We start from the raw sequence: 24,588 nt of genomic DNA on the forward strand, positions 1-24,588 counted from the left end.
GCTTCAAATGTACGCAGACACAAAGGTGTTGCACTCTGCCAAACAAGGATAGCCCACACATGCTCATCTCATGCCCATCATCTTAATAAAGCAGCTCTTTTGAATGTGGAAAGTATCACTTTTAGCTTTATACATTTTAATCTCTGCTTAGCATGTGAACACCAGCTGAAACATCCATTTTTTTTTTTTTTTTTTTGTTACAAACTGCAAACGTGTTTTTATTCAGTGAGGTCAGAACAAGGTTTTCGTAATGGTGGCATCTTTTTGGAGACAACGTCCAACAAACACACTCTGGCGTATCAAGAGTTAGTCCGGGTGAGCGTGTCACAGAAATGACTGGCACAGGTGATGTGTGTGAACAGTGAGCAAGCAGCAGGCATTCGTCTGAACCATGAGTGAGCTCGTGGCGAGGACAGCCCGGCGATGACAAGTCTTTGGGCATCCGTAAACTTTTCACCGCTGCTTGACGATATTGGACACAAAAGAGGAAAAAAATCACAAAAGCCGAAAGTTTGGCGTATTGTCTCGTTGCAGGGTTACCTATACCATCACTCTGAATGAATGTTTCAGTGGTTGTGTTTATGGGTCCCTGTTGTACGGCTGTTTCCCACACCCCCTCCCGCCATCTCCCTCCGACGCCACTGCTTTCATGTGTCTCTCCTTCTTGGGCATGAGTTCCGAGTTTCTACGGAGAAGTGCAGATTCTGAATTGCTTCTAAATAGTTGAGCATTCCGGATTTCCTATGTTGGTTCTAATCATTATGTAGCATAACCATTATTTACAGATTTTATCACTTTCTTCACTACCATGCCCGTGGCACCTCTCAGTCAAACTTTACCCTTGCTCCATTAAAACTACAATTTCTACCTCATTTCTGCCATAAACCTCCAATCCATGATTGAGTATTAGCATGCCTTGTAATCGAACAATTCAGATACAGTAGTTCCTCGTTATCACAAAATTTTTTTTTTAATTATCGCTTTTATTGAAGTTTAACGTGGTCCCGACTGAAATGCACGCATTATTAACCAATTTATTCTAAGTGTATCGGTGGCCGATCACGATTATTACGGAGGTTGCGATGCCGAAAGCACACAAGCCTACACGGAGGCGCACGGGAGACCCTTGCATTCCCTCCCCCTTCTTCATGAGGGAAACGGCAAACTGGGAAAACGGAATAAATGGGTGATGGAGGGCAGAGCACACAGCTCTGCAGAGCCCCACTTCCAATGCCGACGCGGGGGTGCGGGTAGGGAGCAGCGTCAACATTCTGACACTACTTACGGTGCCCGCGGCCGACGCTGCCCCACTCCTGACGGAATCCCCGGTCAAGGAGTGATGGAGCCCGGAGGAGATCATCCCTTCGGGAGCCCCCGACGCGTGCGCCTGCGGGATACTACATGCACACGTGCGTCGTATGGGAAATTGGGAATGTTTACCGAAAGTCTCTTGAGGTTGAGAAAAGTGATTCCAAGTCCGAAATCGCCAAAGAATTCGACATTCAGGTGCTCGACACTGTCCACCATTTTGCAGAACAAGCAAGGCATATTGGACGGGTTCGAGAAGTTTCTCATGCAGAAGAAAGTGCGCCCGCGACCCGAAGATGAAAGGTCGCCAACTGCTTCGCACACGTCAGATTTTCTCTCGTGAGCATGCTTACCGAGCCGGTGCGCGATTTCCATAGCTGCAACAATATCTACGGAAGTGTGTGAAGACATGTTGGCAAAGCCACCGAGGATAACATTGATTTGTTTGCGCTTTTCGATGCGGACGTTCCCGTTTTTGCTCCTGCCATGGATGCTGCGATCATAGACCTTGCGTGCTACCAGGGTTAACACGAAGCGACTTCGGAGAGGCACCTCGGGAAATGCCGACGACTGCGGAGACTTGAAACATCCTACAGATGCTTCGAAACAAAATGGAGTGCAGCGGCGGTGACAGTGCTCTTGCGATGCATGGAGCAGTTCGAGGAGAACTGATGCCCTGATGAAATTATCGGCAAACTATGCTTGATTATTTTTTCACTCGGTACAGCCGCTGCGGTATGTTCATAACCAAGGTTTGTCTGGTTAAATATATGGTCAGAGTGTTCTGCAGCGTTTCTGTCCAGCTTCAAGGCTGCAGGCACTGTTTTTTTTGTTTTTTTTGGCTCTATTGCTTTTATCGAATGACCGCTTATATAAAAATTTTTTGCCATCCCGTTGACTTCATTATAACGAGGGATTACTGTAGATTCATTCTTGGAAGGGGGAGGGTGAGAGTTTGCTTCCAAGCTCATGACGGTGTTGACAATGAGCATGGAGTAGCTCCTAGTTGCTGATTATAGTATGTGTCAGGCTTTGAGGCAGCTTCCCGCTTCCAACGATTGGAGATGGCGTGCTGATACTTCGGAAGCAAATCCACCCTTCTTTGAGTGTGTTTCTGCTTGACAAGAGCCTCCTTTGTGTTTGGGACAATACAGCGTCGTCTCTCTGTTTGTAGGTTCTCACGAGCCTGATGTCCATGAGCTGAACTGTTTTTATTTGTAGTCGAGTCCTATCGAAGCTGACGTTGATAGGACTCGACTGAAACCTGGTCTGCTTTGAGGGATGCAGTCAGGGTCTTGCCTCTTGTTTGCAGGCCTATGGACTTGATGACCATCAAAAAGAACATTGAGAGTGGCTACATCAAGACCACGCTACAGTTCCAGCGGGACATGATGCTCATGTTCCAGAATGCCATCATGTACAACAGTTCTGACCACGACGTCTTCCACATGGCTATTGAGATGCAGAAGGAGGTGATGGGACACATTCAGGTCAGTGGCCACACCACACCAGGACATTCTTTGGGTGCTGGTTCTATCTCTCTTCCATTCTCCTGAAACGGAAGCCTGCAGGGCTGATGGGGCACGCATGCACAGTTACCACTTTTAAGCATCTCTGTAAGTCAAGGGCTAAGCTCGGGGTAAAACGGGGGTAGCCAGACTGATATGGGCCGGGAGTTGTCGACAGCACACATAATTTCTGGGGAGCCACCACTCGTGTGGGGAGCCTATTTATTGTTTGAAGTTTATACAGGGTGTTGAATTTAAATTCTAACAGATTTAAAAAATAAAGGGCGTGTCTGGTGCAGGGATACTCTCCGCTGTATGTCTACCAGTCTTGGCAGACATTAGATGGGAGGAGAACATTAACTAAAATATATATGGGTCATGTTGAATGCTGCCCTTCTTCGAGGATCCCCACCTTGGTGTTTGTGTGCTTGAGCGATGCTCTCGAAAGGTAGGGGTGGGGTTGTACTAAGGGGGATTTAGGGTTGAGACTTGCCCACGGCTGGCTGTGCCGGGCTTTGTCCGCGTCCGAGGAGAAGGGTGTCGGGGCAGCTGAGCCAAACCCGGGGCTGTTGCCAAATCCTCGGGGCTCCCTGAGCGAGGCAGAGCGCGACTTGAGACCCCACACTTCATAGACGGGCATCATAGAGCCAGTCGCCTTTTCGCTCCTTTGTTTCACTTCCCTGCTTGACCTTTAGTGGCAAGAATTCAGCCTGGGTGATGCGCGTTCTCGCCTTACTTGGGTAGGCTGTCTGGGCGGGTGCTAACGGGGATCGTAACACGGCAAATATGTTGTTCTTAACATTCCTCGAGCATTATGTTGTTCCCGAGCAACTCATTTGAGCTATGTGCGGTGGTCTTGAGGTGTCGCTACGAGTCTTCACAATGAAATACCAAAAGTATGTTGCCTATGTCAAGAAAATATTTTTAAACCACTACCGAAATAGATATACTGTAAAACCCTTAATGTTCGCGAGCCCTCAATTTTCGCGAATTTCACGAATTGAAGAATTCGCAAAATTTAAGTGTGCGCAAAAATTTCAGTCCTTAAGATTTTCAATGCAGGCGTCTGGAATTCGCGAAATTTAGTGGTCGCGATTATGTCATCTGTGACCGATTCGCGAAAAATAGGGGCCACGAAAATAAAGGGTTTTACAGTATTCTTTGGCAACTTTCCTGAACCTAAAGTGAACAGTTAAGAAGTGCTCAAAGAGAAACCCCCTCCGGTGGTGGCTGTCCTTAGCTGTGGCTCGGCATTTTCTTCAGAATGCTATGCCCGAGGGCATCTGCAACTTGATTGAGCGTGTTGCTGTGAAGTGATTGGGGGACTTTGGGATCGCAGGACTTCCTGGCCACCCAGCTGATGGTGAAGAGCACCGAGACCAAGAGCCTGCGGGGCCGCGACAAGAGCCTGCCGGAGAAGGTAAGTCCTGGGGGCCTCGGCCTACTGGCCACTTCCGCGCCAAACTGCTTGTGCCAATTCCTGGGGCGAAATTAAGTGCCCGTTTTGTCCATTAGAAATTCCTGAACAAATGTTCAGCAATTTCTAATGGACGTCAACATCAGCCATCTTGAATATCCAGAACCCGGAACAACGTATTCCATGCAGCGCAGCAGTTTCAGCCATCTTGGTGGCGAGCAGTGTGTTTTTATAGCTGTGGAGTAGTGGTGCACATTTTTGGTGAAGGGGAAGGTTAAACCAGCTGAAGTTTTGAGAAGACTGTAAGTGAGCAAACAACATTAAGGACAAGTGCGTACGTACTGTCCGACAGTTTGGCGAAGGACTCGGTGACAAACTAATTGTGCGGAGACGTTTGTCCGACCTCGGTCGCGTAGCCCAGTTCCCTCGCCGCCAAAGGAATAGGGGGAACCGCCAAAACAATGGCAGCAGCGCGTGCACGCGCACGAAGAATACTTTGAAAAGCTGATGTAGTTTCGTGCTTGTCTGATTTTCTGTTTCCTTTGTCAGGATAAAACATCCAGTCAACCTCAAAGAGTAGCTCCAGTCATAAGTCAAACCAAAGTAAATGACTGATATTGATCTCTTGTGGAGATGAGCACTGCCAAAATATTACACTAATGGGAAACTGTGATCCACCCTAAAACCAATACGAAAAATGATACCACCAGCTTCTCAGCAGGCATTCAGTGGGTTGGCTGTTCGTCAAGCAACCTTGAGCCCAGATGTCATCTTTGTTTTCAAGGTTTCTTGTTCGTACTGCAGCTACTTTCGCAGTGTTTTTCTGCTGCATTTTCAGTCGCCCCAGCAGGCGATACCTGCTTATGTTATGTCATGTTTTAGTGGTCGTAGTTTGTAAGTGCTCTTTGGCAATCACGCACGAAGATCATAAACTCCCTACTCACTCAAGCCCGTCGTGGTGCCGAAGGTGACATTCACTGGTGGTCATAGCTTAGCCCGTTCCTGCTCAGCGCAAGCTTATGATTAGCTTCCGCAACGCTTCTGCAATGTGCATTGCAGAGCACCAAGATTGTAGTTCTTCTCAGAAGATAAGTGGGGGCTCGTTCTGAGCCTGTTTTCATCGTGGCAAACTCGCTTTTTGGCCGGCAACTCTTATGGATCTGTATTAATATTTGCTACATATGTTTGATATCTGCAAAGCAAAGCAGTAAAACAGCCATAGCATCTTACATGACTAATCGGAACTGCTCTTGCAATTAGGTCGGTTGTATGTTTTGCGGTACCGCTATACAATCTTTGCATCACACGATCCTTGCAGTTGATCACAAGGGTTGCCATCATGCTCAGCTGATAGTTTGTTTCACCGTAGACCCCCGAAACAACACTTTGAGATAGGGTACTATCTACAAAACTACATGAGGCACTGAAAAAAACAAAACTGACACCTCGTAATTCAGGGACACTTCCTTCACTAAAAACCGACGTAACTCTAAAATCGAGAAAATTTACCGGAGTTATCCTTAAAAAAAAAACCTTAAATGAAGATTCTCTTTTTATAAAAAGTCTAATTGGGACACGCGTGTCGAGAAATATATTTTGCGCAAAAAAAAAAAACTTTTTTTTAAAGCAATAATGGCGGCGAGAGACTTATTTGAAATTCTGCATGCAAGACCATGACGTCGCAGAATGGTCATTCACTCTTTTGACCTCAACGAGATGGTCATTCATGCAACGTGAAGGCGAAGCCGATCCACCTCTCCTCCACGCACCCGAAATGCCAAGAGAGAAAACAAGTGTAAAGGAGGTGACTACCAACTAAATTGTGTCTCGCACCATCAATATTGCCCTAAAAAAAAAAAAAAAAAAAAAAAAAAAAAATTTTCGCGTAAAATTAAGTTTTTGACACGCATGTCCCAATCAGACTGCTGAAAAAAAAAAAAACTTTTACTTTTCAGAAGCTTTTTAAGGTTAACTCCGGCGATTTTTTTAGCTACCTCAACAAACTATATTTTCTGAATCCCCGGCGTTTACCCTTTTTGGTGTGCTATTTAATTTAGTATTGCGAAATTAATAATAGTTACTGTGAAATCAGCAAATTAAAATGTTGCAAAAAACGACATTCAAACTACCTGCACTTTTCAGTGCCGTGACATCAGTGGAAGGCAGGCTTGCCAGTTGAGGAAGCAGTCTAAACAATAGGCTATGCCCAGAATTTGTTCTGTGCTGGTGCACGAGTACTGGAGCGAGCTTCCAAGGCATTCATTTGACACCATGAAACTGCTTGTAGTCAGTTGGAAACAAAATCTACAGTCCAAAAAGTTAATTCATGCCTTTCACTGGTATCACCTTTTTGTTGTTGCCAGTAGAGTCTTTGTTTGAAAAACACGGTGAGGACTAAAATTGTAAATTCAAAAACTGTCAGCTTTTCCACTCTGGTGAAGGAAGACCAGCGAAGCTGTACTATGGTGGGAATGAAGTATTTATAACTGTAAGGATTAAGGTGTGATTGGGTAATTGGTTATTTGAACGATTAAAAAACCAGACATATATATAACGATCCAGGGTTGTTATTTATTTCGTAACTACAGTGACCATGGCCTTGTGATCGCTGTTGTACACCGCCATAGGGTGTACGCTGACAGCAGGCATGTTCTTCGTGAAGACGAGGTCTATACACGTCCGGTTCCTGGTCGTGGGCACCGTAGGTTCGTTCACACACGCAAGCCCGAAGCGCTCGAGCATAAATGAACTGAACTGCTTTTCCTCCTGGCGTGCAATGTCAAGGTTAAAGTTGCCCATCACTGCGGCAGACATGTCGTCGCCGAGCATGACCCAGCCAAAGACGTCCATCATGAATGCTTCAATGTCTCTCTTGGGCGTCGCAAAGGGGACGTACAGGATGGTGACCACTGGACCATCGCGCACCTTGACAGAAAGGCTGGAAAGATTGCCGCCATCTGTGAGCGACGGCGGCAACCAGATGGGTTGTCTGGTTGCCACCATCACTCATAGATGGGGGTAGTTTTGTGTCGACATTTGTTTGGTACCGGACACGAAACTGGGGAAACTAGCCCTTAACAGCTCCGCTGTAACAAGTTTGCAAAAGACGAATATTTTGGCCTAAAATTTGGGATACTATTTCAGCGATGTTCATTGGTGTGTTAAGCAAATTTTCAAACAAATCGGGGACCATGAAGAAATCGCCGGAGTACCCTTTTAAAGAGCAACTTTGTTCGAAAACGAAACCAAAATTGATGACTGCTATCGCTTTAGTGGCACCAATTACGATCACAGCCAAAATATTACGTCAAAGTGAAGTTGCATAGTCTGCTAGTGGGTTAGCTTTTAGTCAAGTTACACTGACGCAGCACCTTTGTGACGTCACATCGCGGTGGAGCTGCAGTTGGTTGGTTGTACCGCGTACCGCAGCACTCTTGCAACGTCATGTCTCTGCCATATGACTGATGTACGGCTTATGATCAGTGTTGCCATCCCTCTAGGAGATAGTTTGTTTTGCCGTAGACGCCCAAAACCAAATTTTGAGCCGCAATATTTATAAAACTACACACAGTATCAAAAAAACAAAATTATACTTCGTAATTCAGCTTTAGCTGAAAGCGGTCATAATTTTAAATATGGACCAGAGATGCCCTTTAAAGGACCCTTGTAGTATCATTTTGTTAGGCTTTTTTTTTAATTCTATCCTGCTGTATGCTGGCAATTCATGTGTTCTGGCTGTATTAGTTAGCAGCATCTGGTGGTATTCTAATTTCCCCCATGTGTAAGGGTTCTGATGGGAAGAATTTGCACGTGTCTTATACAGGATGAAGAGAAGAAGAAGAAAGTGCCAGCAGATGAACCACTGGCCAAGAAACGCCGTACTCGTACCATCGAGTGACGGCACCCTAGTGGTGCCATGCCTTTTCACCATGCGCACTGGTCTTCTCAACTACTCGACAGTTTCGAGTGAATCGGGAACTAGAACCAAGCACTGTTATATCTCCATAAATTCAGTATTGTTTGTCTTTTAGAGCACGAGCTCCATTTTCCATACTTGTGAATTTTCTATACTTGCTTTTCCTATGCAGCTACGCATTAGGCCAAGCTTTCCACCTGCGTTTGCTCGTACTGTCGGATTCAGTCACCCATTTTGTACCACTTTTTTTACCCCCGAATAAAAGTTCCTGGAAGAAACGTTGAAGTAATGGGTTCTGATCTGTTCATTCGTTGCCCCCAGGGACCACCGGCGGTTTTCGGAAGTGCCGGAATGAGCTCTCGTGCAGACTGAATGGGGCTCGAGCCGCACTTTCCGGGCGGGCACCCTCCCTGGTGGTGTGTCCCAGGCGACTCATTCAACTTGACACTCGACACAGGCTGTTAGTCCATGTCAAGTCGGCGAGGGCCAAAATTGGCTCTTGAAAGAAATTTCCAGACAGAGCTCGCAAATACTGCCCCTGCCGCATTAGAAGAGGCAGACTTAAGATGCAACCTGCCAACCTCTCAGTCTTGCACATTTTTAATGCCGTACAACTCGTGTTTTTGCATCACTCGCGAAAGCTTGAAGCCGCAGTCCCACTGCTCGCACACTGTACAAAAGACCCGGTGTTTGCTCTAGACAGAATCGAATTATCCGCACCTCAAGCGCATTTGCTTCCTTTATGCTTGCAACGTGTCTGCGGCCAGTTTTTGTACGACCACCGTCGTACAAGGAAAACCTCCATGCCTGTCTTTTCTATGCTGCATTGGTAGTGTGAAAGAACACGGTCCCTGGGCAAGTGGGGTGGCTCATCTGCAAATGCCTGCCTCTGCACGAGGAACGAGCTTCTTGCAATCAGTTGTAGAAAGCAAAGGCACGGGAGAAGAACGAACCGGTTGCATTTATTTTGGTGCACCACAAGTCTCCTCCAAAAAACTTGCGTCCAGAAGCAGAAAAGAGGGAGAATAATTTTTTGAGGTGGCCGCCGGGAACCAGAAAACAGACATGAAGAGCTAGCTAAGTTGAGACCGTGTCCGGCTCAACTTCGAGCATCCCGGGCACTCATAAATTCATCCAGGAACGAAGCCGTCACCATGACCGGCATCTAGCCAGTGCCAGGTTCCAGCCCCCGCTGAACCTTTCAGACCTTCTCAAGACAATCGGGGTGGTCCTTTCAGAGCTTCCAAGTTCTCACCGGATCTCCGAGGATTCAGTGTCTGCTGCACATCGGGTGTAAGCGGCACTTCCGGACAAAAAGTACCAAGAGTTTCTGGGAGCGGTGGTAGAGCCCTGCGCAGATAACAGTTTATTTGCATCCCCGCAGACTTCGTATCCAAACCTCATCAGAACTGCATCAGACGCAATCCATGCATTCATTTTACATCATAAGATCAAACATGAATAAAAATGAAAAAGACAAAAAAAAACATGGTCTGCTTATCTTTTTACAAAAAAAACTGTGTCAGAATATGTTAAGTAATTTTAGCGTATTCTGTTTTATCATATTTAGAAAATAAGCTATCATCCTTCCAGAGACACTTCGCATCGCTGGAAAGATGATCGCAGTTCAAAGATCGTCTTGGGAGTCAACATGTAAAGCAAAAACGCTGACTATTTTCCAACCTGCAGCTGCATATGGTGGCCATGGGAACAACGGCGCGACGCCCTCACAGTTTACATTGTAGTGAATGAGCAAGTTGTGCAGTTATCTGCTCAGTTTAGACCCAAGTCCTATAAATCTTGTCCTCTAAACGTGAGTAAATGCATCAAGAGCCTCTATCGCCGCCAATATTCTATTGGGGGGAGAGTCTGGTGCCACCCAGCCGAAGTCGACAAGACGTCCGTTCTCCGCTGCTTTCACAAATAGACAAAACACATTTTCACTTGCGTTTCCTTGCTCGTTCGAGATCGGCTGCCCGCCACGAACGTCGGCGATGCCGACTGGTTGCAGTGTTCAGACGTGGTCAAACCGGAGCTTGAAATGCGTTTGCATCCGAGGCAAAAACCTCCAGGACCTTCGGAGAACTGAGGGAGTTCATGAGCACTGCACAGTGCTCGTTGGGGACACTGAAGACAGAACACAACCAGAAGTTTTGTCCCCCTTGAGCACATTGCTGCATCACGACTCTAAAGACTAAAAGTTGATAAAAGAGACAAATGCCAATCTGTTTAATTTTTTCAAATAAAAACTGGAACACGGAAGCAAGAATGCTTTTCCATTCTTTACTCTAGAAGCGACAGTAACTCCTGCAAGATGTGGGCCAAAGTCCGAACGTACTGCCGCTTCGGCAAAGTAAAACTAGGCACCGACTCATTTTCCGTAGCTTCAATGTGTTTGCATGACCATCTCGGTGAATTCTCATTTACAAATGACACATAATCTTGTGTATACAATAAGCGCAGTGCAGTACAATCGATCCAACTAAAATTATTATGCAAAGTATGCTAGTGGCATTTGTGACTTACGAGATGCTTTGAAACGGCGTAGCCGGTAGCAGCGTTTTTTTCCCTTCCTGTCTGTGAAATGAACATTTTGGACACGACAGAATGCAGCATTCTGTCCTCCACTTGTGGAACAGCCTACAGAATGTGTCAGTAGTTGCACAGTGACACATTGGCAATACCTTGTTTTTTTGCCTATAAATGGGTCCTGTTCTGCAGGTCAGTTTTTTACCTGAATTTTTTAACTTGCAAACAGACAGATCTGGATTTCGAATTATCCAGAGTTCTCTGAACAGCATTCGATTTAAGGCAAGACACTGGTTCTAAAATCGACTTTTTTGTTTATTAATGGATTATAATGAAAATCAGTGTATATGTGTTTTGGCCTCCTCTTTTCAAATATTCAATTAGTTCTGCAATATCTCAATTACTTTTTGAGTTACGAAGAATATAATGAAGCCTAATTAGGTCATTTCTTACGACTCATTAAGGAACTTTCTAATACAATTTTTTTTGCATAAGTGATATGGATTTGTAGCTAAAGACCTGCCATGCAAGATGATGCTATTTATATTTTTGTAAAGATAGATCATTGTATAAAACTAGTCTAATTAGGTCAAGTACACTATTTACAAAGCCTAACGAGGTCACATTATCACTAATAATAAAATTTCGGGCCCATACTGTCATACAAAAATAGCATCACCCTGCAGTTCACTTCTTTCTGAACGCTGCCTGTAGAGACCTATTTTGAGACCTGGAAAACTTGAAACAATTTACCAAACATTGCAAGATAACTTCGAGTTAAAAGATTGTTGTACGGGCTAGGGTGCCATTTCCTTGCCCAAGTGCATGCACTTAGTAGATAAATTTTGGTGTTGCATTTAAAGTTTTGTTTTTAGAGCACAGCTCTTAGGCGCCCGTTTCCGGCTTGAGCGGCGTCAGCGTAACCGTGAGGTCACGTGACCCCGGTGACATCACGTAAACCCTGTGAGGTCACGTGACCTCACAGTTACGCAGATGCCGCTTGGTGGGAGGAGTAGCAGGCAGGATGAGGTGAGGAGGAGGGGTATATGCTCCCCTCAGTACCCTTCCCTCCTCCCCCTCAAGAGCTGCGCTCTAATTCGGTGTTACAGGGAGTTGTAAGCGGCTTTCATTTTTGTACCCAGCTCGTTGAAAGTGACTGTTGTGCACCCACTTAAATAGGTCCCGTGAGGATTGTTATATATAGTCGTTTCAGAGCCACATTTGTGACTTCAAAGGATAAGCAGCCTCGGTGGCTTTGAGGCAAAGCGCCAACCTATGAATCCCCAGTTGGCGGGTTCGAATTCAAGCCGAGCTGCCCGCAATCCGACAGAGGCTTATTGCAGAGAAAGAGCAGAGCTTTCGGTTGTGCGTCAAAAGATCCCCAAGTAGTCCAAATTAATCCTCCGTCCTTCACTGTGGCGTGCCAGATGCCCTTCGTTGGTTTGGCACATAAAGCCCTAAAATTTAAAGTTGACTTCTAGAAGCTTAATTTGTTTGGTATACAGTAAGATACAGAAAACCCATTGCATGAAGAGAATTCAACATTGACGAAACTTGAATGAACTGCATACAAGCAGCAGTATTGCAAGGAATCTTACTCTAGAGGGAGGTCGCTGGGACGCACGCAATACAATGCCGCATGATGGGATTACAACTTGAATCTTTAGTATTCATGGTAAGTCAATAAAAAAACATGAATCTTGTTGGCCAATTTTAAGGCTGTGGTTTCTTGCCGTCTTAAAGGGAGACATGGCCTAGGAATTTTCTTTTCAAGGAAAGTCCAATTGTTTTTTGTCCACTGCCTAGTTATGCAGCTCAAATTATTTTCGGTGTGCAAAGGACTAAAGGCCAAAAAGATGCGAATTCACAGAACGTCTTTATAGCAATAAATGACTTGTTGCTACATACTTTTTCTCAGGCACCCTCCAGGCATCATGGTTCGTACAAGCAAAAAGGAATGTTGGGTACTAAATTTGTTTTTATAGACTCAATGTCTGTGTGCCCATGATAGAAACAATGCATAGCAGCCTACATATGTACTGTATGCTGCAAATCTGATTCACTTCAAGCTAGGATATAAAAGATTCTGAGCAATGTCTTCAGCTGCAGTGCCTTTCCTGAATCACTCTTAGAAACTGCAGGACTTTCCTCAAACAGCTAAGAATTTCCTCTGGAAAGTGCCACAAACATTTTCCCCGCGCTGCAAGTCTCGCAACTCTTTCTATGGCTGGTCTCCAGTAGTTGGCTGGAGATGACAAATGAGTGAAGCAAGTATTGTTGTAAATTCTGTTTATTTTAAAGCGGAGGTAGTTATCCAGCTGCAACAATGAAGTCTGGGCAATTGTTCTTTTGGCCTTTTTTTTTTCAAGGCCACTGTATGTTTCACATTACATTCAAACAGGTCTTTTATCGGGCTTCCATGTGCCAGAGTGCTTGTGAAGTGACACGGGCCATCAATAAGAGTGACATTCCGAAGCTCAACAATGACACAATGGGTGAACCTCATCAGCCAGGTGCAGAGCAGCTTTGTTCTTTGCCCGATTTGCACCACAGCAGGTTGAGTATCAACTTCTAGCAGTAGAAACCAGTTTCTATAAATTCTTCCACTCAGAATCTTTCGTGCAAGTTATAGTATTATAATGAGGAGTTTTCATAGATTTTCACCGTCCCGCAACACTCTCCGAAACCCGCTACGACATTTGCAACTCTACAACCAAGACCATCGACACGCAGGTGCAGTAGTGGCTTCTTTGTTGTGGAGGGCTTAGCAGAGGAGGAAACTCGGTCTACGAAAACTCCCTAATGTTACCAGTCCACAGAGAACCAGGAGTGGCCATGAAGATAGAAGATGGACGGAGTTTGCTTTCAGATGCATTACTAACTCGTTCAGCATCACTGCAATCAACAGGATTTTACCTGAGCCGGTCAACAACACTCGGCAATTCAGCTAACCCACAACTGTCCAAATTCTTTCAAATTTGTTATTGGGGTTTAGTTGAGGAAAGAGCAAGTACAAGAAGGAAAAGGCACACTTGCAACTGAAAGGTTGATTTAAAAAATTGTGCACTCAAAATTCTACACCGAAACATGCAAAATTCCTTCTCAAGGAGGCTCCAGAGCTCGATGTGGCTATTCCTCGCTCAAAATGTCTTGCCAACATGAAATTGATAGCAGATCCAAGGGTGGGGTGCTGCCGGCACGGAAAAATTGGCACAAAACTGAAGCATAAGAGATAAGACGTGCAAAAAGAAGGGGATCTTGACAGCATGTGGTGTGGCTGAAAAAAAAAAAAAAAAAAGAAGGCCAATTTCCTACGAACTTTAGTTGAGGTGCTTGAAAGAGAAGCACAGAGACGAATGCTTGCAAACAATTTAAACACTGCAACTAAACCTTGCATGCTGCGGTTTTACAGAATCTAAAAAGAAGAGGTTGTGCCACACAACACTCCAGTTATTTTCACAACTTTAAAAAAAGCTGCCTGGCTAATAATAATAAAAAAAGATTTTGGTTTTAAAAGGACATTTGAAACAGAAAACAAACAAAAAGTGTACAAAATTGTGGGATGCAGCACGAGCATCATCTACGATATCCGTCACACACACTGATGTAGGCCAAAGCAGCCTACATAAATTCTGGCAAAAGCAGTCCGTGTATCAGTGACCGCACACAAGGACACAACTGGGCCGATCCTTTCGGGATACTTGGCAGTAGACTGCAACAGGTGTATGTCCCTGCATCCTAAAGTTCAAAGGGATTTTGGCAGAACATCACGATAAAGCCGCATGAGAAATATAAGCAGCATATATAAGTGGGTCAAGAGGGGAGGGAACACGGGGGAGGCATCTCCTCTGATCTCTTGATAAGAAATATTTGCATTTACATAATGAATGGGAGCACCGAAATTGGTGTTACTTTTGAGTATGAATTAAAGTGCGGGTCTTGTATTCAACCTTTCAGTAGCTTTTTGGTGGGTCTAAACTTGCGCTGTGGACCAACTAGTGTAATGAACAATTTAATTTCGCGAAACAGAATAGCATGTGCTGTCACCCTCATAGTCTAGAGCATATACAGTCACTCTCATCGCCTCGAGTGGAGCACAGCACGGGCCAGAATTTCTAGGCCCAGCTTGGTAGAGACGCAGCCCGGGCCCGACCAGAGCTTGACAGAATATTTCATTTCTAGGCCTGGCCCGGCCCGGTAGAGATACAGCCCGGACCGGCTCGAGCCCGACAAAATTTTTAAAATATGAGCCTGAACCCGGCCAGAGATTATAAACATGAGCCCGAAACAGTTTGCAGGTTTTAACCTAAAAATTGTTAGCATAAAGAGCACTCTCTCCCACTATGCTGGTGGAGTTCATAAGTTTTCTTTTTTGCACTTTAAGGCTTTCCAAGTGCAAGACGTCTTAAAAGATGAATGAGCACACTTTTTTTCATCAACAATTTAGACCTTGTGGCACACGACTGCCCAGGCACGGCCCGAAAAATGTTTTGTTCAAGCCAGAGTACGGCCCGGACCCGAGAAAATGCGTGCTATCCGGCCCCAGCCCAACCTGTGGGCCTGGCTTGGGCTGGCCCGGGACGGTGCAGTGCTCTACCCTCGAGCACATACTGCCACCCTCATAGCTGGTTGGTCCATATTATCCTCTGCTGATCTCGGAGGAACATCACAGTGGCAGCCGGCCTTCTCACCGCTGACGCCTTCAGGGCCGACCCCTTCTGCAAGGTGAGGGAAGTTGGTACTGGCGGACTGTCGAGGCAAGTCCAAATGACCCGTGACCTACCCGAATAAAACGCAGCCGGGGGAATGTGTGAGCTTAGACGCTAAAAATACGTCAGAACAGTGGGTCCAGCGGTCATTAACAGCTGCATTTCTTTTCACTCTCTACGGACATCCAGGTGTGCGTGCTGCCAGACATTAACCGGATGACGGGAATGCTCATTCCTTTGTTCAGTTAACTCCCCCACCTCACAAAACGAGCTAACCCCGACATTGTCGACGACAAAGAAAAATGGCACTCTCTCGAGACGAGTGGACAGTCATGCGGAGAGGGCAACAGCGAGCAGTGGTTGCGGGTGAGAACTCTCCTTGTTGAGATTCCGTGTGTTTCCAAAGTGCGAGGCACCTCTTGCGAGCCACACAACCGGGGTGCCCGAGAGGCTAGTAGAGCATGATGGCCCCCTCGGCGTTCTTGGGGCCCAGGGGTGGGCGTGTGCGGCGCCACACCCAGGGCTGCCAGCTGGCCAGCAGCAGGAGGCCCAGGTTGGTAACAAACAGCACCAGGGCCACAGGCAGCAGGTAGAAGCTGTAGCCCAAGGTGGCCCGGCCGTCCGATGTCCACTTGTCCTGCTGCTCCTCAGCGCTCATCACATTGTGCCGCAGCCGCAGCCAGAACTGCACCAGCCAGGCCACCGTGGCGGCCAGGCACAGCAAGCCTGCAACCGGGTCCCCTCCAGTCACTCCCTCCCGGCAGTGGAACCAATACCCACTTTGCGAGGTGAGGTGGCTCGTTTACGCGCATAGCTTTCATTTCACGACACTACCTGATATAAGATATGACCCAACATTATTGAAAAGTTAGAAAAAGGATGGCGACACAGTTCACGGGAAATTATACGATATTAACACCCAATGTAAAAAGACATGACACCCTTTTCGATTTTCGAAAAAGTAACATCCAAAGTAACGAACAGAGACCCCAGACCACTTTTCCATTTTTCGTTGAAGTCAACACGACTGTCCCGTTCCATAGATTGAAAGGCCTGTCGAGACGACCCCTGGAACTATAATCAGTTACAGGTTAAGAAAAGTATTTGAGGCAAAGGAAGGCTGAGGAGGAGGAAGCAGACGGACCGCTAGAGAGAAGAGGAGGTTTCCTTCTCTCCAGCATTCCGTTTTTTTTCCTCCTCCCCAGCACTCCTTTCCCTCAAATACTTTTCTTAACCTGTAACTGATTATAGTTCACTGGAAATCCACGAGGTGGAAACTACATCATTGGAAAACGCACACACACGGCAAACTTTGTGTTGGTTAACAACACTTGAAAAGAGCTTTGAAAGTACAAAGCTGCTGGGTCACATTCATCGCAACAGAATTATTGTGCTTATCCCATTACAGTATACAGGCTCAAATATCCCACGCATTAAAATGCGTGGGATATTCGAGCCCTATCTGGTCACGCTCCGCACGCTCCCCAGGAAATCACACACAATCACCAAGTGGCTTAAAAAGCTTTTTACTCAGTCAACCATTCTCTTGCCCTCATCCAAGATTCTAACTTGCGAGCTCCCCTCACGGTATTTTTTTATCAGTACTGACCCGCAGCACTGCACGAAGTAAAGTCTTCACCCGCTTGCATGCTACTAATTCAATATTGCGTATGCGCATGAAGTTATCCTGCTATCATATAGGTGCAGTGGCACATGAAAACCGTTTTTAAGAAAGCAACAGGTGAGCCTTGCGTGAACAATGTTGCATCGTTCGTCGGACACCATGTACACAGGAGTGCCCGTGAGGTGTGCCAAACAAACAAAGGGATTCAAAGTGCATTTGACAGTTGCTAATGGCCATAAGATTTGCTATGTGTTTGCTTTCTTCCTGACCGAGTGTGCCGAGATAATGTCTGACACACCGTTCAGACACAGATATTGGGCGTCGGTAAAAGCTCATCCAAAAAGGCTTAACGAGGAGCAGGGGATGCCTGTTAGGGCCTCCTTCGTAGTTAGCCGATCTCAGCGTCTGCAAAAACTGAATTTCCAATCAGCATAAAGTTTGAGTGGCAGATATATAATGACACGAGGAAGACTTCACAGTAACTTTTGTGCAGTAGTGGAGTCGAATTTATTGAGTTCCTTTTAAAGTTTATGCGCCAACATTGGGCTCCTGTGAGGATGCGACTTGTTTTTCGCCCAATGAAGTAACAAAAAGCAGGCGTTTGGCAAACAAAATACGTGTAGGGCTTTAAGTGAGCAAATTTCAGTCGTGGTTCACCGGTACCAGACAGGATTATTGAAATTGAGTTCAAAGATACAATCATAGTGTGAGGTGACTAAGCCACATCTTACTATGTTTGCATAAGCACGCACAATATCCGGCATGTTGAAAATCAAGAAAAGTGCACCAGCCTTCCTCCTATGTCGCTTAACAATGACAGTATTGTACAGTCGGCACGGAATGAAACGCGAACGTGAACCGCGTGATTTTCGACCCACGCTGAGTCACCTAGAGACGCAACACCGAAGGTTTGGATGCACTGAGCAAGAGTTTAACACATCGAAGGAGGAGCCATCTTCTTGCAGCTCCCATCTGGTTCAGGTGGTGCAGCATCTAGCGAAAACCATGCACCCACTGTTCGCGTTTCATTCCGTGCCGACTGTACAGTTGTGGGAAGTCAGATAATCAAAAACGCAAGCAGTGCATTCGGTCATGGCGTGATAAAGGAACTGAAGCTGCTCATTCGAAACCGATACTGAGTGGCCTACTAGTTCCCCCGAGTGCACTGCGTGACATTTTGCCTTGAAGGGGCGCTTCGAATTTTGGAAGTCTATTCAGCCAGCCACGCAATTTGGCGCATTTTTATCAGGATGGCGCAGGAGACGGCTTTTAGCACAAAATGACACATTTGGTGCAGGAGTGAAATCACTGTGGGAGTGTTTGTGTCAATTAATTCTGTAAATGTAGCATTTTAAAAGTAATTGTAGTCGTAATACCACCTATCAAAATATCTATCGCAAATATAAATAAAATGCTTTTGTATCATCTCTATTTGTTGCGCTCCATTTCACAGTACCAACTCAACCTCGCAAGTAACAGACAGAGAAATACACAAAATGCATAAAGGATGCACAAACTCATATGACCAGGAAGATATAAAAAAAGAAAAAAGAACAGCATATTGCCAGAGGAGGCGACAGTCTACGTAACACAATGAAAAAGTTTGGTGGCACAGTATATTCTAAGGTCGCAAACCAATTTTGCCTGATTACCTAACCAGAAACCACTCAGATATGCACAATATAACATAATGTAAAAAAAACTGCAGTCATCAGATAATGACATATTCATGAAGGTCTTTGATACCAGCAGGAATAGCGAGAGAAATGTTTTATGCACAATTAAATCACTTTTTTTAATAGGAACCCTCTGACAATCAGCCGGGCAAGTGTGGAGTATAACCAATTCAAAAGTATTGGCAATACTCCAAACAGTAGCAAATCATAATTTACTTTATCTTAGAACAAATAATTTAATTTATCTAAGGACAAATAATTTACCTTATTTAAGGTCAAAGGCATTAGGGTAATTTCGGAACAATTATCTGACCAAAATCATAATTTTAATAATTGGGCTACAGTAGACAACCCTCTTTTAAATCCATACTCACATGGGATCAAGATACTTCCCTTTTCGATAGTTGCCCAGTTGCTATCAATAAGTGCCTTTAATTTTTACTATTTTCCCTCTCACCCAACCAAAAACAGGTACAATTTGAGCCCGTTTGCAGTCTTTAGGAATGGCACTCCTCCCCAGCGAGTCTTGGAATATTAGCAGCAAGTAAAAGCTACCCACACCGAGTAACATGACCATCTCAACGTTAAAAAGCAAATTAAAAATGCCTTCTCATTAGAACGAGATAACTGAACTCCAGGGGCTTTGTCAGGTGTTGTTTGGTGGTCGTCCATCAAGAGTAGAAAGAATTTTGAAAGACAATAAAACTGCTGCAGAATTTTGTGCCACCCCATTTATAGTAAATGTAATGGAAAAGTTTTTTTGTTTTTTTTTATGCATTTACCTCCAAAGCTTCGCCGTGGGTAACTTCAGGAAAGCAGAAGAAATCAAAGGAAACTGCATCAACTAAAATGGGGTTTAGGTCATATGACAGTTCAGTTAGCACTTGTATATTTAGGCATGACCCAGCACCCTTTGACATTTAATGACTGTGTGAGATCATGTGTTCCTAACGGGGCTGTAACTTCAATGAAATACCTCTATAAAATGTTTCTCCGGAGGCTTTTTTTTTTTTTTTTTCAGTGCACATTTATTAAAGGAAAACGAAGTTGGCACTACAGCTAACTTATATGACCTACAATTCATGCTGTGAAATGAGTTCATGATTGCTACCAGCCTTCTAAAAATAACTTGAACGCGGAAGGGTCAAATTATTATTTCTGGGTGACAAGGCCGCATTCCTCTGGGAGTTTGACAGCGGTGTCTGCACATGTTCAAAGTACCCAAAGGTGCAAGATGCAACCTTTGGGTACTTGTATCACTTTTTGAGCGCCTTCGGGGAGAACAAATGGGCCATCCCTGCCCAGAGCCCGAGCGAAGGCCACGCACCTCCGACGGCGTTCCACACGTACAGGCCCGTCCGACCGGTGATGCTCTCCACAGGTGTCATGACGGAGTTGATGACGGCGAAGATGCAGCTCACCAGGCCGAAGATGAGCGCCAGCGAAATGCCCAGTACCGTGACCAGCCACAGACCGAAGATCATCAGGCTCGGATTCCTTTGCATCTCTTCCTTAACTGCAAGCAAGCGAGAGCGTCGCAGGGACCGCGGCACGGGCGAACGAGGAAGTAGGCTTAAAGGCACTTACTGCTGAAAGTTGAGTGGCGGGGACCGAGACCGTAATTGAGTATTTTTTTGCCATGGAAGAGCCCGAAACTAACCTCCCCTTTGAATTTCCCTTCAGTTTGCGGTATGGAGTCGTTGGTGACGTAGACTAACATCACTGGCTTGGCCTCGACCCATTCCTGAGTTGCGAGAGACACCGTTAAGAATGCCAAACATCCGCAGCACACGAAAAATGTCAGGAACGTAAACACTCGCTGCACTATATTCATTGCTCCGTGTCGTAATGTCACGTTACCAAGCGACAAGTTCGGCCATTCTCCAAATCTAGGTACACAAACTTTCAGCGAACTTCCATAGCGTTCCGGGCACCGCTAAACACTGGCTGAACCAAGAAACGCTAAACTTGACGGGAGGCGTGGGGGCCGATTCTGGAGCGGCGCTAGTCTATTGGCCAATCTCAAGCACGTGACACCAAACTGTATCGGAAGCTGCAACTACTTTGCGTTTGTTTTTACGGTTTTTACCGTATCCCCAGAAGTATCACCATCACCCGGTATCACCCTGGTTCATTGCAATGCAAATTCTTCTAAAAATGGTGGTTTATTTGCTTGTCGGCCCGACTTTCGTCACTTCGGCCCCTTCGGCCACCTGTGTCCACAAACAATGTCCACACGTATTTCGAAAAGAGGAACTACTTTTGCATGTAAACGCACAAAAATTACTCGTACATATCCCGCAAATGAAAAAAAAAAAAAAAAAGGGTATTTATTTTGGCAATAACCGCGTACGTTTCCCCGCCGAAAAAAAAAAAAAAAAAATCGGCCAGTTGGGCGTTTCTTGTCGCATGTATGCTGCATTTGTGTAAAAATGGGCGAAATTTCGGTCTTGCGGTCTTCATAAGATCTCGCATACCATTGAAGGTATGCGAGATGACTCATCACTACAGTTAAGACGTTAGCGATGACACATAAAGAATGACACCGGGTTACCTCAACGACATATTGATTGGGCTAGTTGGTTCATAAGTTTGCGCTATTTTATTTAACTGCCTCAATGAACTTGGGCTACCTACCCGTCCCCCCCCCCCCCCCTCTTTTTTTTTTTTTTTTTTTTTCTTTTTTTTTTTTTTTTTTTCCCAGGCCGAACGGGCGCAGCAAGTCTATTTTCGGTTTCGACTCGTGGTCACAGCGCGTTTTTGTATAGTTTTTTTTTTTTTTTTTTTTTTTTTTTTTTTTTATTATTATTATTATTATTATTATTATTCCTTTTGGGTACGCGCGAAGGGCATCCCCGAATCCCTCATCCGTATGTGCAGATGGAGCCGAAAAATATGATCCCTTTTGCCTCGTCCGACCTGAAGAGATAAAAATTGCCGCAAATTTTACCTGTTCTCAGCAACGTACCCTAAAAATAAAATAATTAGGAAAAAAAAAAAAACATACGGGAACAAACTGCCAGCCACGGCAGACGTCAGGGATTTATTTAGTGAAAATAAACATAGTTCTAATTAGAAACTTGCCAAGTATCCTCGAAAACCACAAAATCAACTCATTTTAGAAAGGTTAACGTATATGTGTTTCGTGTCTGTCCGTCCTTTTTCGTCTCCTCGCTCCAGGGTTACCATGTTTAATATTTTGGACGCGTTTTTAGGTGTCGGCTTCTTATCGGAGCGCATCTTTGCTTCGTAAAAGCACCAAAAACGGAGGACAGAGTAGGAGTGGCGAAGATATCCGTGTCCAGTCCTACTCTTTGCCCTCGATTTTCGGTGTTTTTACAAAAAAGAAGAATGGAGCAATTATGTACCTCCACTTTCGCATTCGGTTACTCATTGCGCCGGCGGTGTTTTTTCTACGTGGCATTTTTGAGCGCTCTTCAATTCCGAAACCGAAACCAATGTGAAGGTGGCCGAGGTAGGAAGCGCAAGCGAGGCCGAAGCTACAAGCGCGAGCATATGTGAGCAGTACTTGCACTGCACGATAGCGCGTGCTTGGTAGGGACGCTGAAAGCCCGGAGCTCGCTCTTGTAGCTTCTGTCACGCTCAACTCCGATAAGCACACATCCCTGTTTATTTGCTTCGCGTCACATAAATTTAGCTCATAAAAAAAAAAAAAAAAAAAAAAAAAACGGAATATGCGGCGTTGCGCGTATTCCGCGCGCAACGCCGCATTTTTTTTTTTTTTTTTTTTTACTTGCCATTTTAGGCCAGTCAGTAAATTAACTGAACTTAGCAGTGGACAAACGGAAGCTCGAATTACCTTTGTGAATTAAGCTTTATTCGAGTAAACAAAGTATTCGAATTCCTACATGCCACAACGTGCCGTTGGCACGCCTCGCAGCGCGTCTCGCGTTCGGGGGCACCCGACGGAGCGGGCAGGACTCCCCTCGAGCGGAACCTTGCGTAGCGCTCTCCATGGAAAGCCGCACGCATTAGGGTAAAGTGGAATTACGCGACTGTGCACAGAAATTCCTCAAGTAAGCTACGATTCTGATATCACACCATCACTGGGTTTCTTCTAAAATTCGGAAGCTGCGTGATTCAGCGCACCTTTTTTTAGTTATTTTTGAGCTTAAACTGGACCCCTCCGTACGTACCAGTGGCGTTACTAGAGTCAGCGGCACCCAGGACCCCCCCCCCCCCCCCCCCCCCCTCCCTTCCCCCTGTGACGCCCACTGCTCCGTACCCTAGACAATACCGAGCATTCGCTCATGTCGTAACAAGCGCTCATCCCCTACTTTTGAAACATCTGAAATATAAGCATAAGCGCCCATCCCCCACCAACTCTGAGCCCACCAAGCACACGCATGGGCGTACCAACCGGGGTGGCAGGGGAGCGCTTGCCCCCCCCCCCCCCCCCCCCCCCCCCCCCCTTCCCCCCTGAAACAGCCGCTTCTGGGCAGGGCAAACGCTGGCCGGCGGCGCCCAAGGGATACCAAGGGCACCGCTCCCCCAGCCCCTGGGGGAGGGGGGGGGGGGGGGGGTGGTCTGGTTTGCCCCCCCCTCGAAAACAAGTTGGTACGCCACTCAGCACACGAGATGCAGAGATGCTCCTCCACGCCAACTGCTTCTCCGAGCACACCGGTGCAAGGCCGTGAAGCTTGACGTGAGAGCAACGGCGCGAAGTGGACTAGACGAAAGCGGTGCGCATGAAAAAAAAAAAAATAAATAAAAATTTAAACCGTTTAGATAGAAAACGAATGTTATAAAACGAATTTACAACAAAGAAAAAAAATGTAGAGCTATATTTATGGCGCAAAACGAATTTGTAGTTGGCGCCCGCGGGATCCGCCGCGGGTCACGTGGTAGACATGTGCGCCGTCCACTTGGCGCCGTCGCGCTGCGCCGCCGCCTGAAGCCCCTTCATGTTTCAAAAGTAGCGCAATGTTCGTCGATGCACGAGGCACGTGCAACGTGCAGCCCTTGGAAGATCATGGCGGCACAGCGCAGCACTGAGCTAGATTTCAGACGCCATATGTTCTTCCCAGAAGTGGCGCGCAGCACGTGTCTCGAGCATTCCCACAACAATGAATGGCACCCACTTTTCCCAGAATAGAGGGGCTTTACCACCGCCGCCAAAGTCAGGCCGCCACCGCACGCTGAGCGTGGAGCGCCGCCCATTCAACGCGTTTCTCGTCGCCGCCGCGCAAGTTCGTCTAAAGTCCCTCGATGTTTTTTAAGTTCGTCTGCTCCGGGGCGCCGCCACCGGCATCTGACCGGCGCACAGGTCTATCACGTCTGCTTGCGCTTTTTCAGGAGCTTCCTTGGGCCTCTAAAAGTTACTTATAAATATTGATGAATAAGTTACTTTTAGAGGCCATAGGAAGCTTCCGAAAGCTCGCAAGTACCACGTGACAAATAGCGGTTACTTTTCCGAGGGGCCCGCGGGCGCCAACTTCTACAATTCTTATCGCGCCGACTCTTTTTCTTTTCTTTTTTTTTTTCTTTTTTTCATTGTCAATTTGTTTTGACTTCCTTATCGCAACCAAACTGTAAGAAAAAAAAAAAAGGAAAGAAAAGAAAAGTGACTTTTACATGTTCATCTTCTGCTCCTCCGTCCTTGAACATAAAAAAAACGTCCATCTAATTTTTTTTTTCCTCTATTATTTCTGACTTTTAGGTGGGCTTAAAAAAAAAAAAAAAAAAAAAAAAAAAAAATGGAGTTTTGGATTTGCCCCTGATTTGTAAGATTGTGATGCACTTAAAAAAACTGGCTTAAATTTTGTTTCCGTAAAATATGGAGCAAAAAAAACAAAAAAAAAACGGAGTTTTGGATTTGCCCCCTGATTTGTAAGATTGTGATGCACTTAAAAAACTGGCTTAAATTTTGTTTTCCGTTAG

At 45.7% G+C, this 24,588-nt stretch overlaps 2 protein-coding genes across 2 annotated transcripts in view; one reads left to right on the forward strand and one right to left on the reverse strand.

The window, feature by feature from the left end:
• Positions 1 to 8,438, forward strand: part of LOC8042888 (bromodomain-containing protein 8) — a 47,178-nt gene extending 38,740 nt beyond the window's left edge. Inside the window, exons 15-17 of the mRNA XM_029991639.4 lie at positions 2,621 to 2,798; positions 4,156 to 4,236; positions 8,057 to 8,438. Of these exons, the coding sequence (XP_029847499.2) occupies positions 2,621 to 2,798; positions 4,156 to 4,236; positions 8,057 to 8,131 (334 nt within the window). The 3' untranslated portion in view covers positions 8,132 to 8,438. The remainder of the gene's footprint in view (positions 1 to 2,620; positions 2,799 to 4,155; positions 4,237 to 8,056) is intronic.
• A 4,514-nt stretch (positions 8,439 to 12,952) lies between these two features.
• On the reverse strand, positions 12,953 to 20,688 carry LOC8042897 (clarin-3). The gene is made up of 3 exons (XM_029991638.3): positions 20,275 to 20,688; positions 20,015 to 20,203; positions 12,953 to 16,113 (listed from the first exon to the last, which is right to left on the reverse strand). The coding sequence occupies exons 1-3, from the start codon at positions 20,519 to 20,521 to the stop codon at positions 15,839 to 15,841; spliced, it is 711 nt and encodes a 236-aa protein (XP_029847498.1). The 5' UTR covers positions 20,522 to 20,688; the 3' UTR covers positions 12,953 to 15,838.
• Positions 20,689 to 24,588: the final 3,900 nt, after the last annotated feature.

Source organism: Ixodes scapularis, unplaced genomic scaffold, assembly GCF_016920785.2.
Source record: "Ixodes scapularis isolate PalLabHiFi unplaced genomic scaffold, ASM1692078v2 PGA_scaffold9__187_contigs__length_104089568, whole genome shotgun sequence".
NCBI lineage: Eukaryota > Metazoa > Arthropoda > Arachnida > Ixodida > Ixodidae > Ixodes > Ixodes scapularis.

Bases quoted from the DNA above. Each gene is read 5' to 3' on its own strand.
- LOC8042897 (XM_029991638.3), bottom strand. From the start codon at position 20,521: ATGAATATAGTGCAGCGAGTGTTTACGTTCCTGACATTTTTCGTGTGC. The intron at 20,204-20,274 runs GTAAGTGCCTTT...GCTTGCTTGCAG, and splicing joins CCGCCACTCAACTTTCAGCA to TTAAGGAAGAGATGCAAAGG. The intron at 16,114-20,014 runs GTGCGTGGCCTT...ACCCGGTTGCAG, and splicing joins CGTGTGGAACGCCGTCGGAG to GCTTGCTGTGCCTGGCCGCC.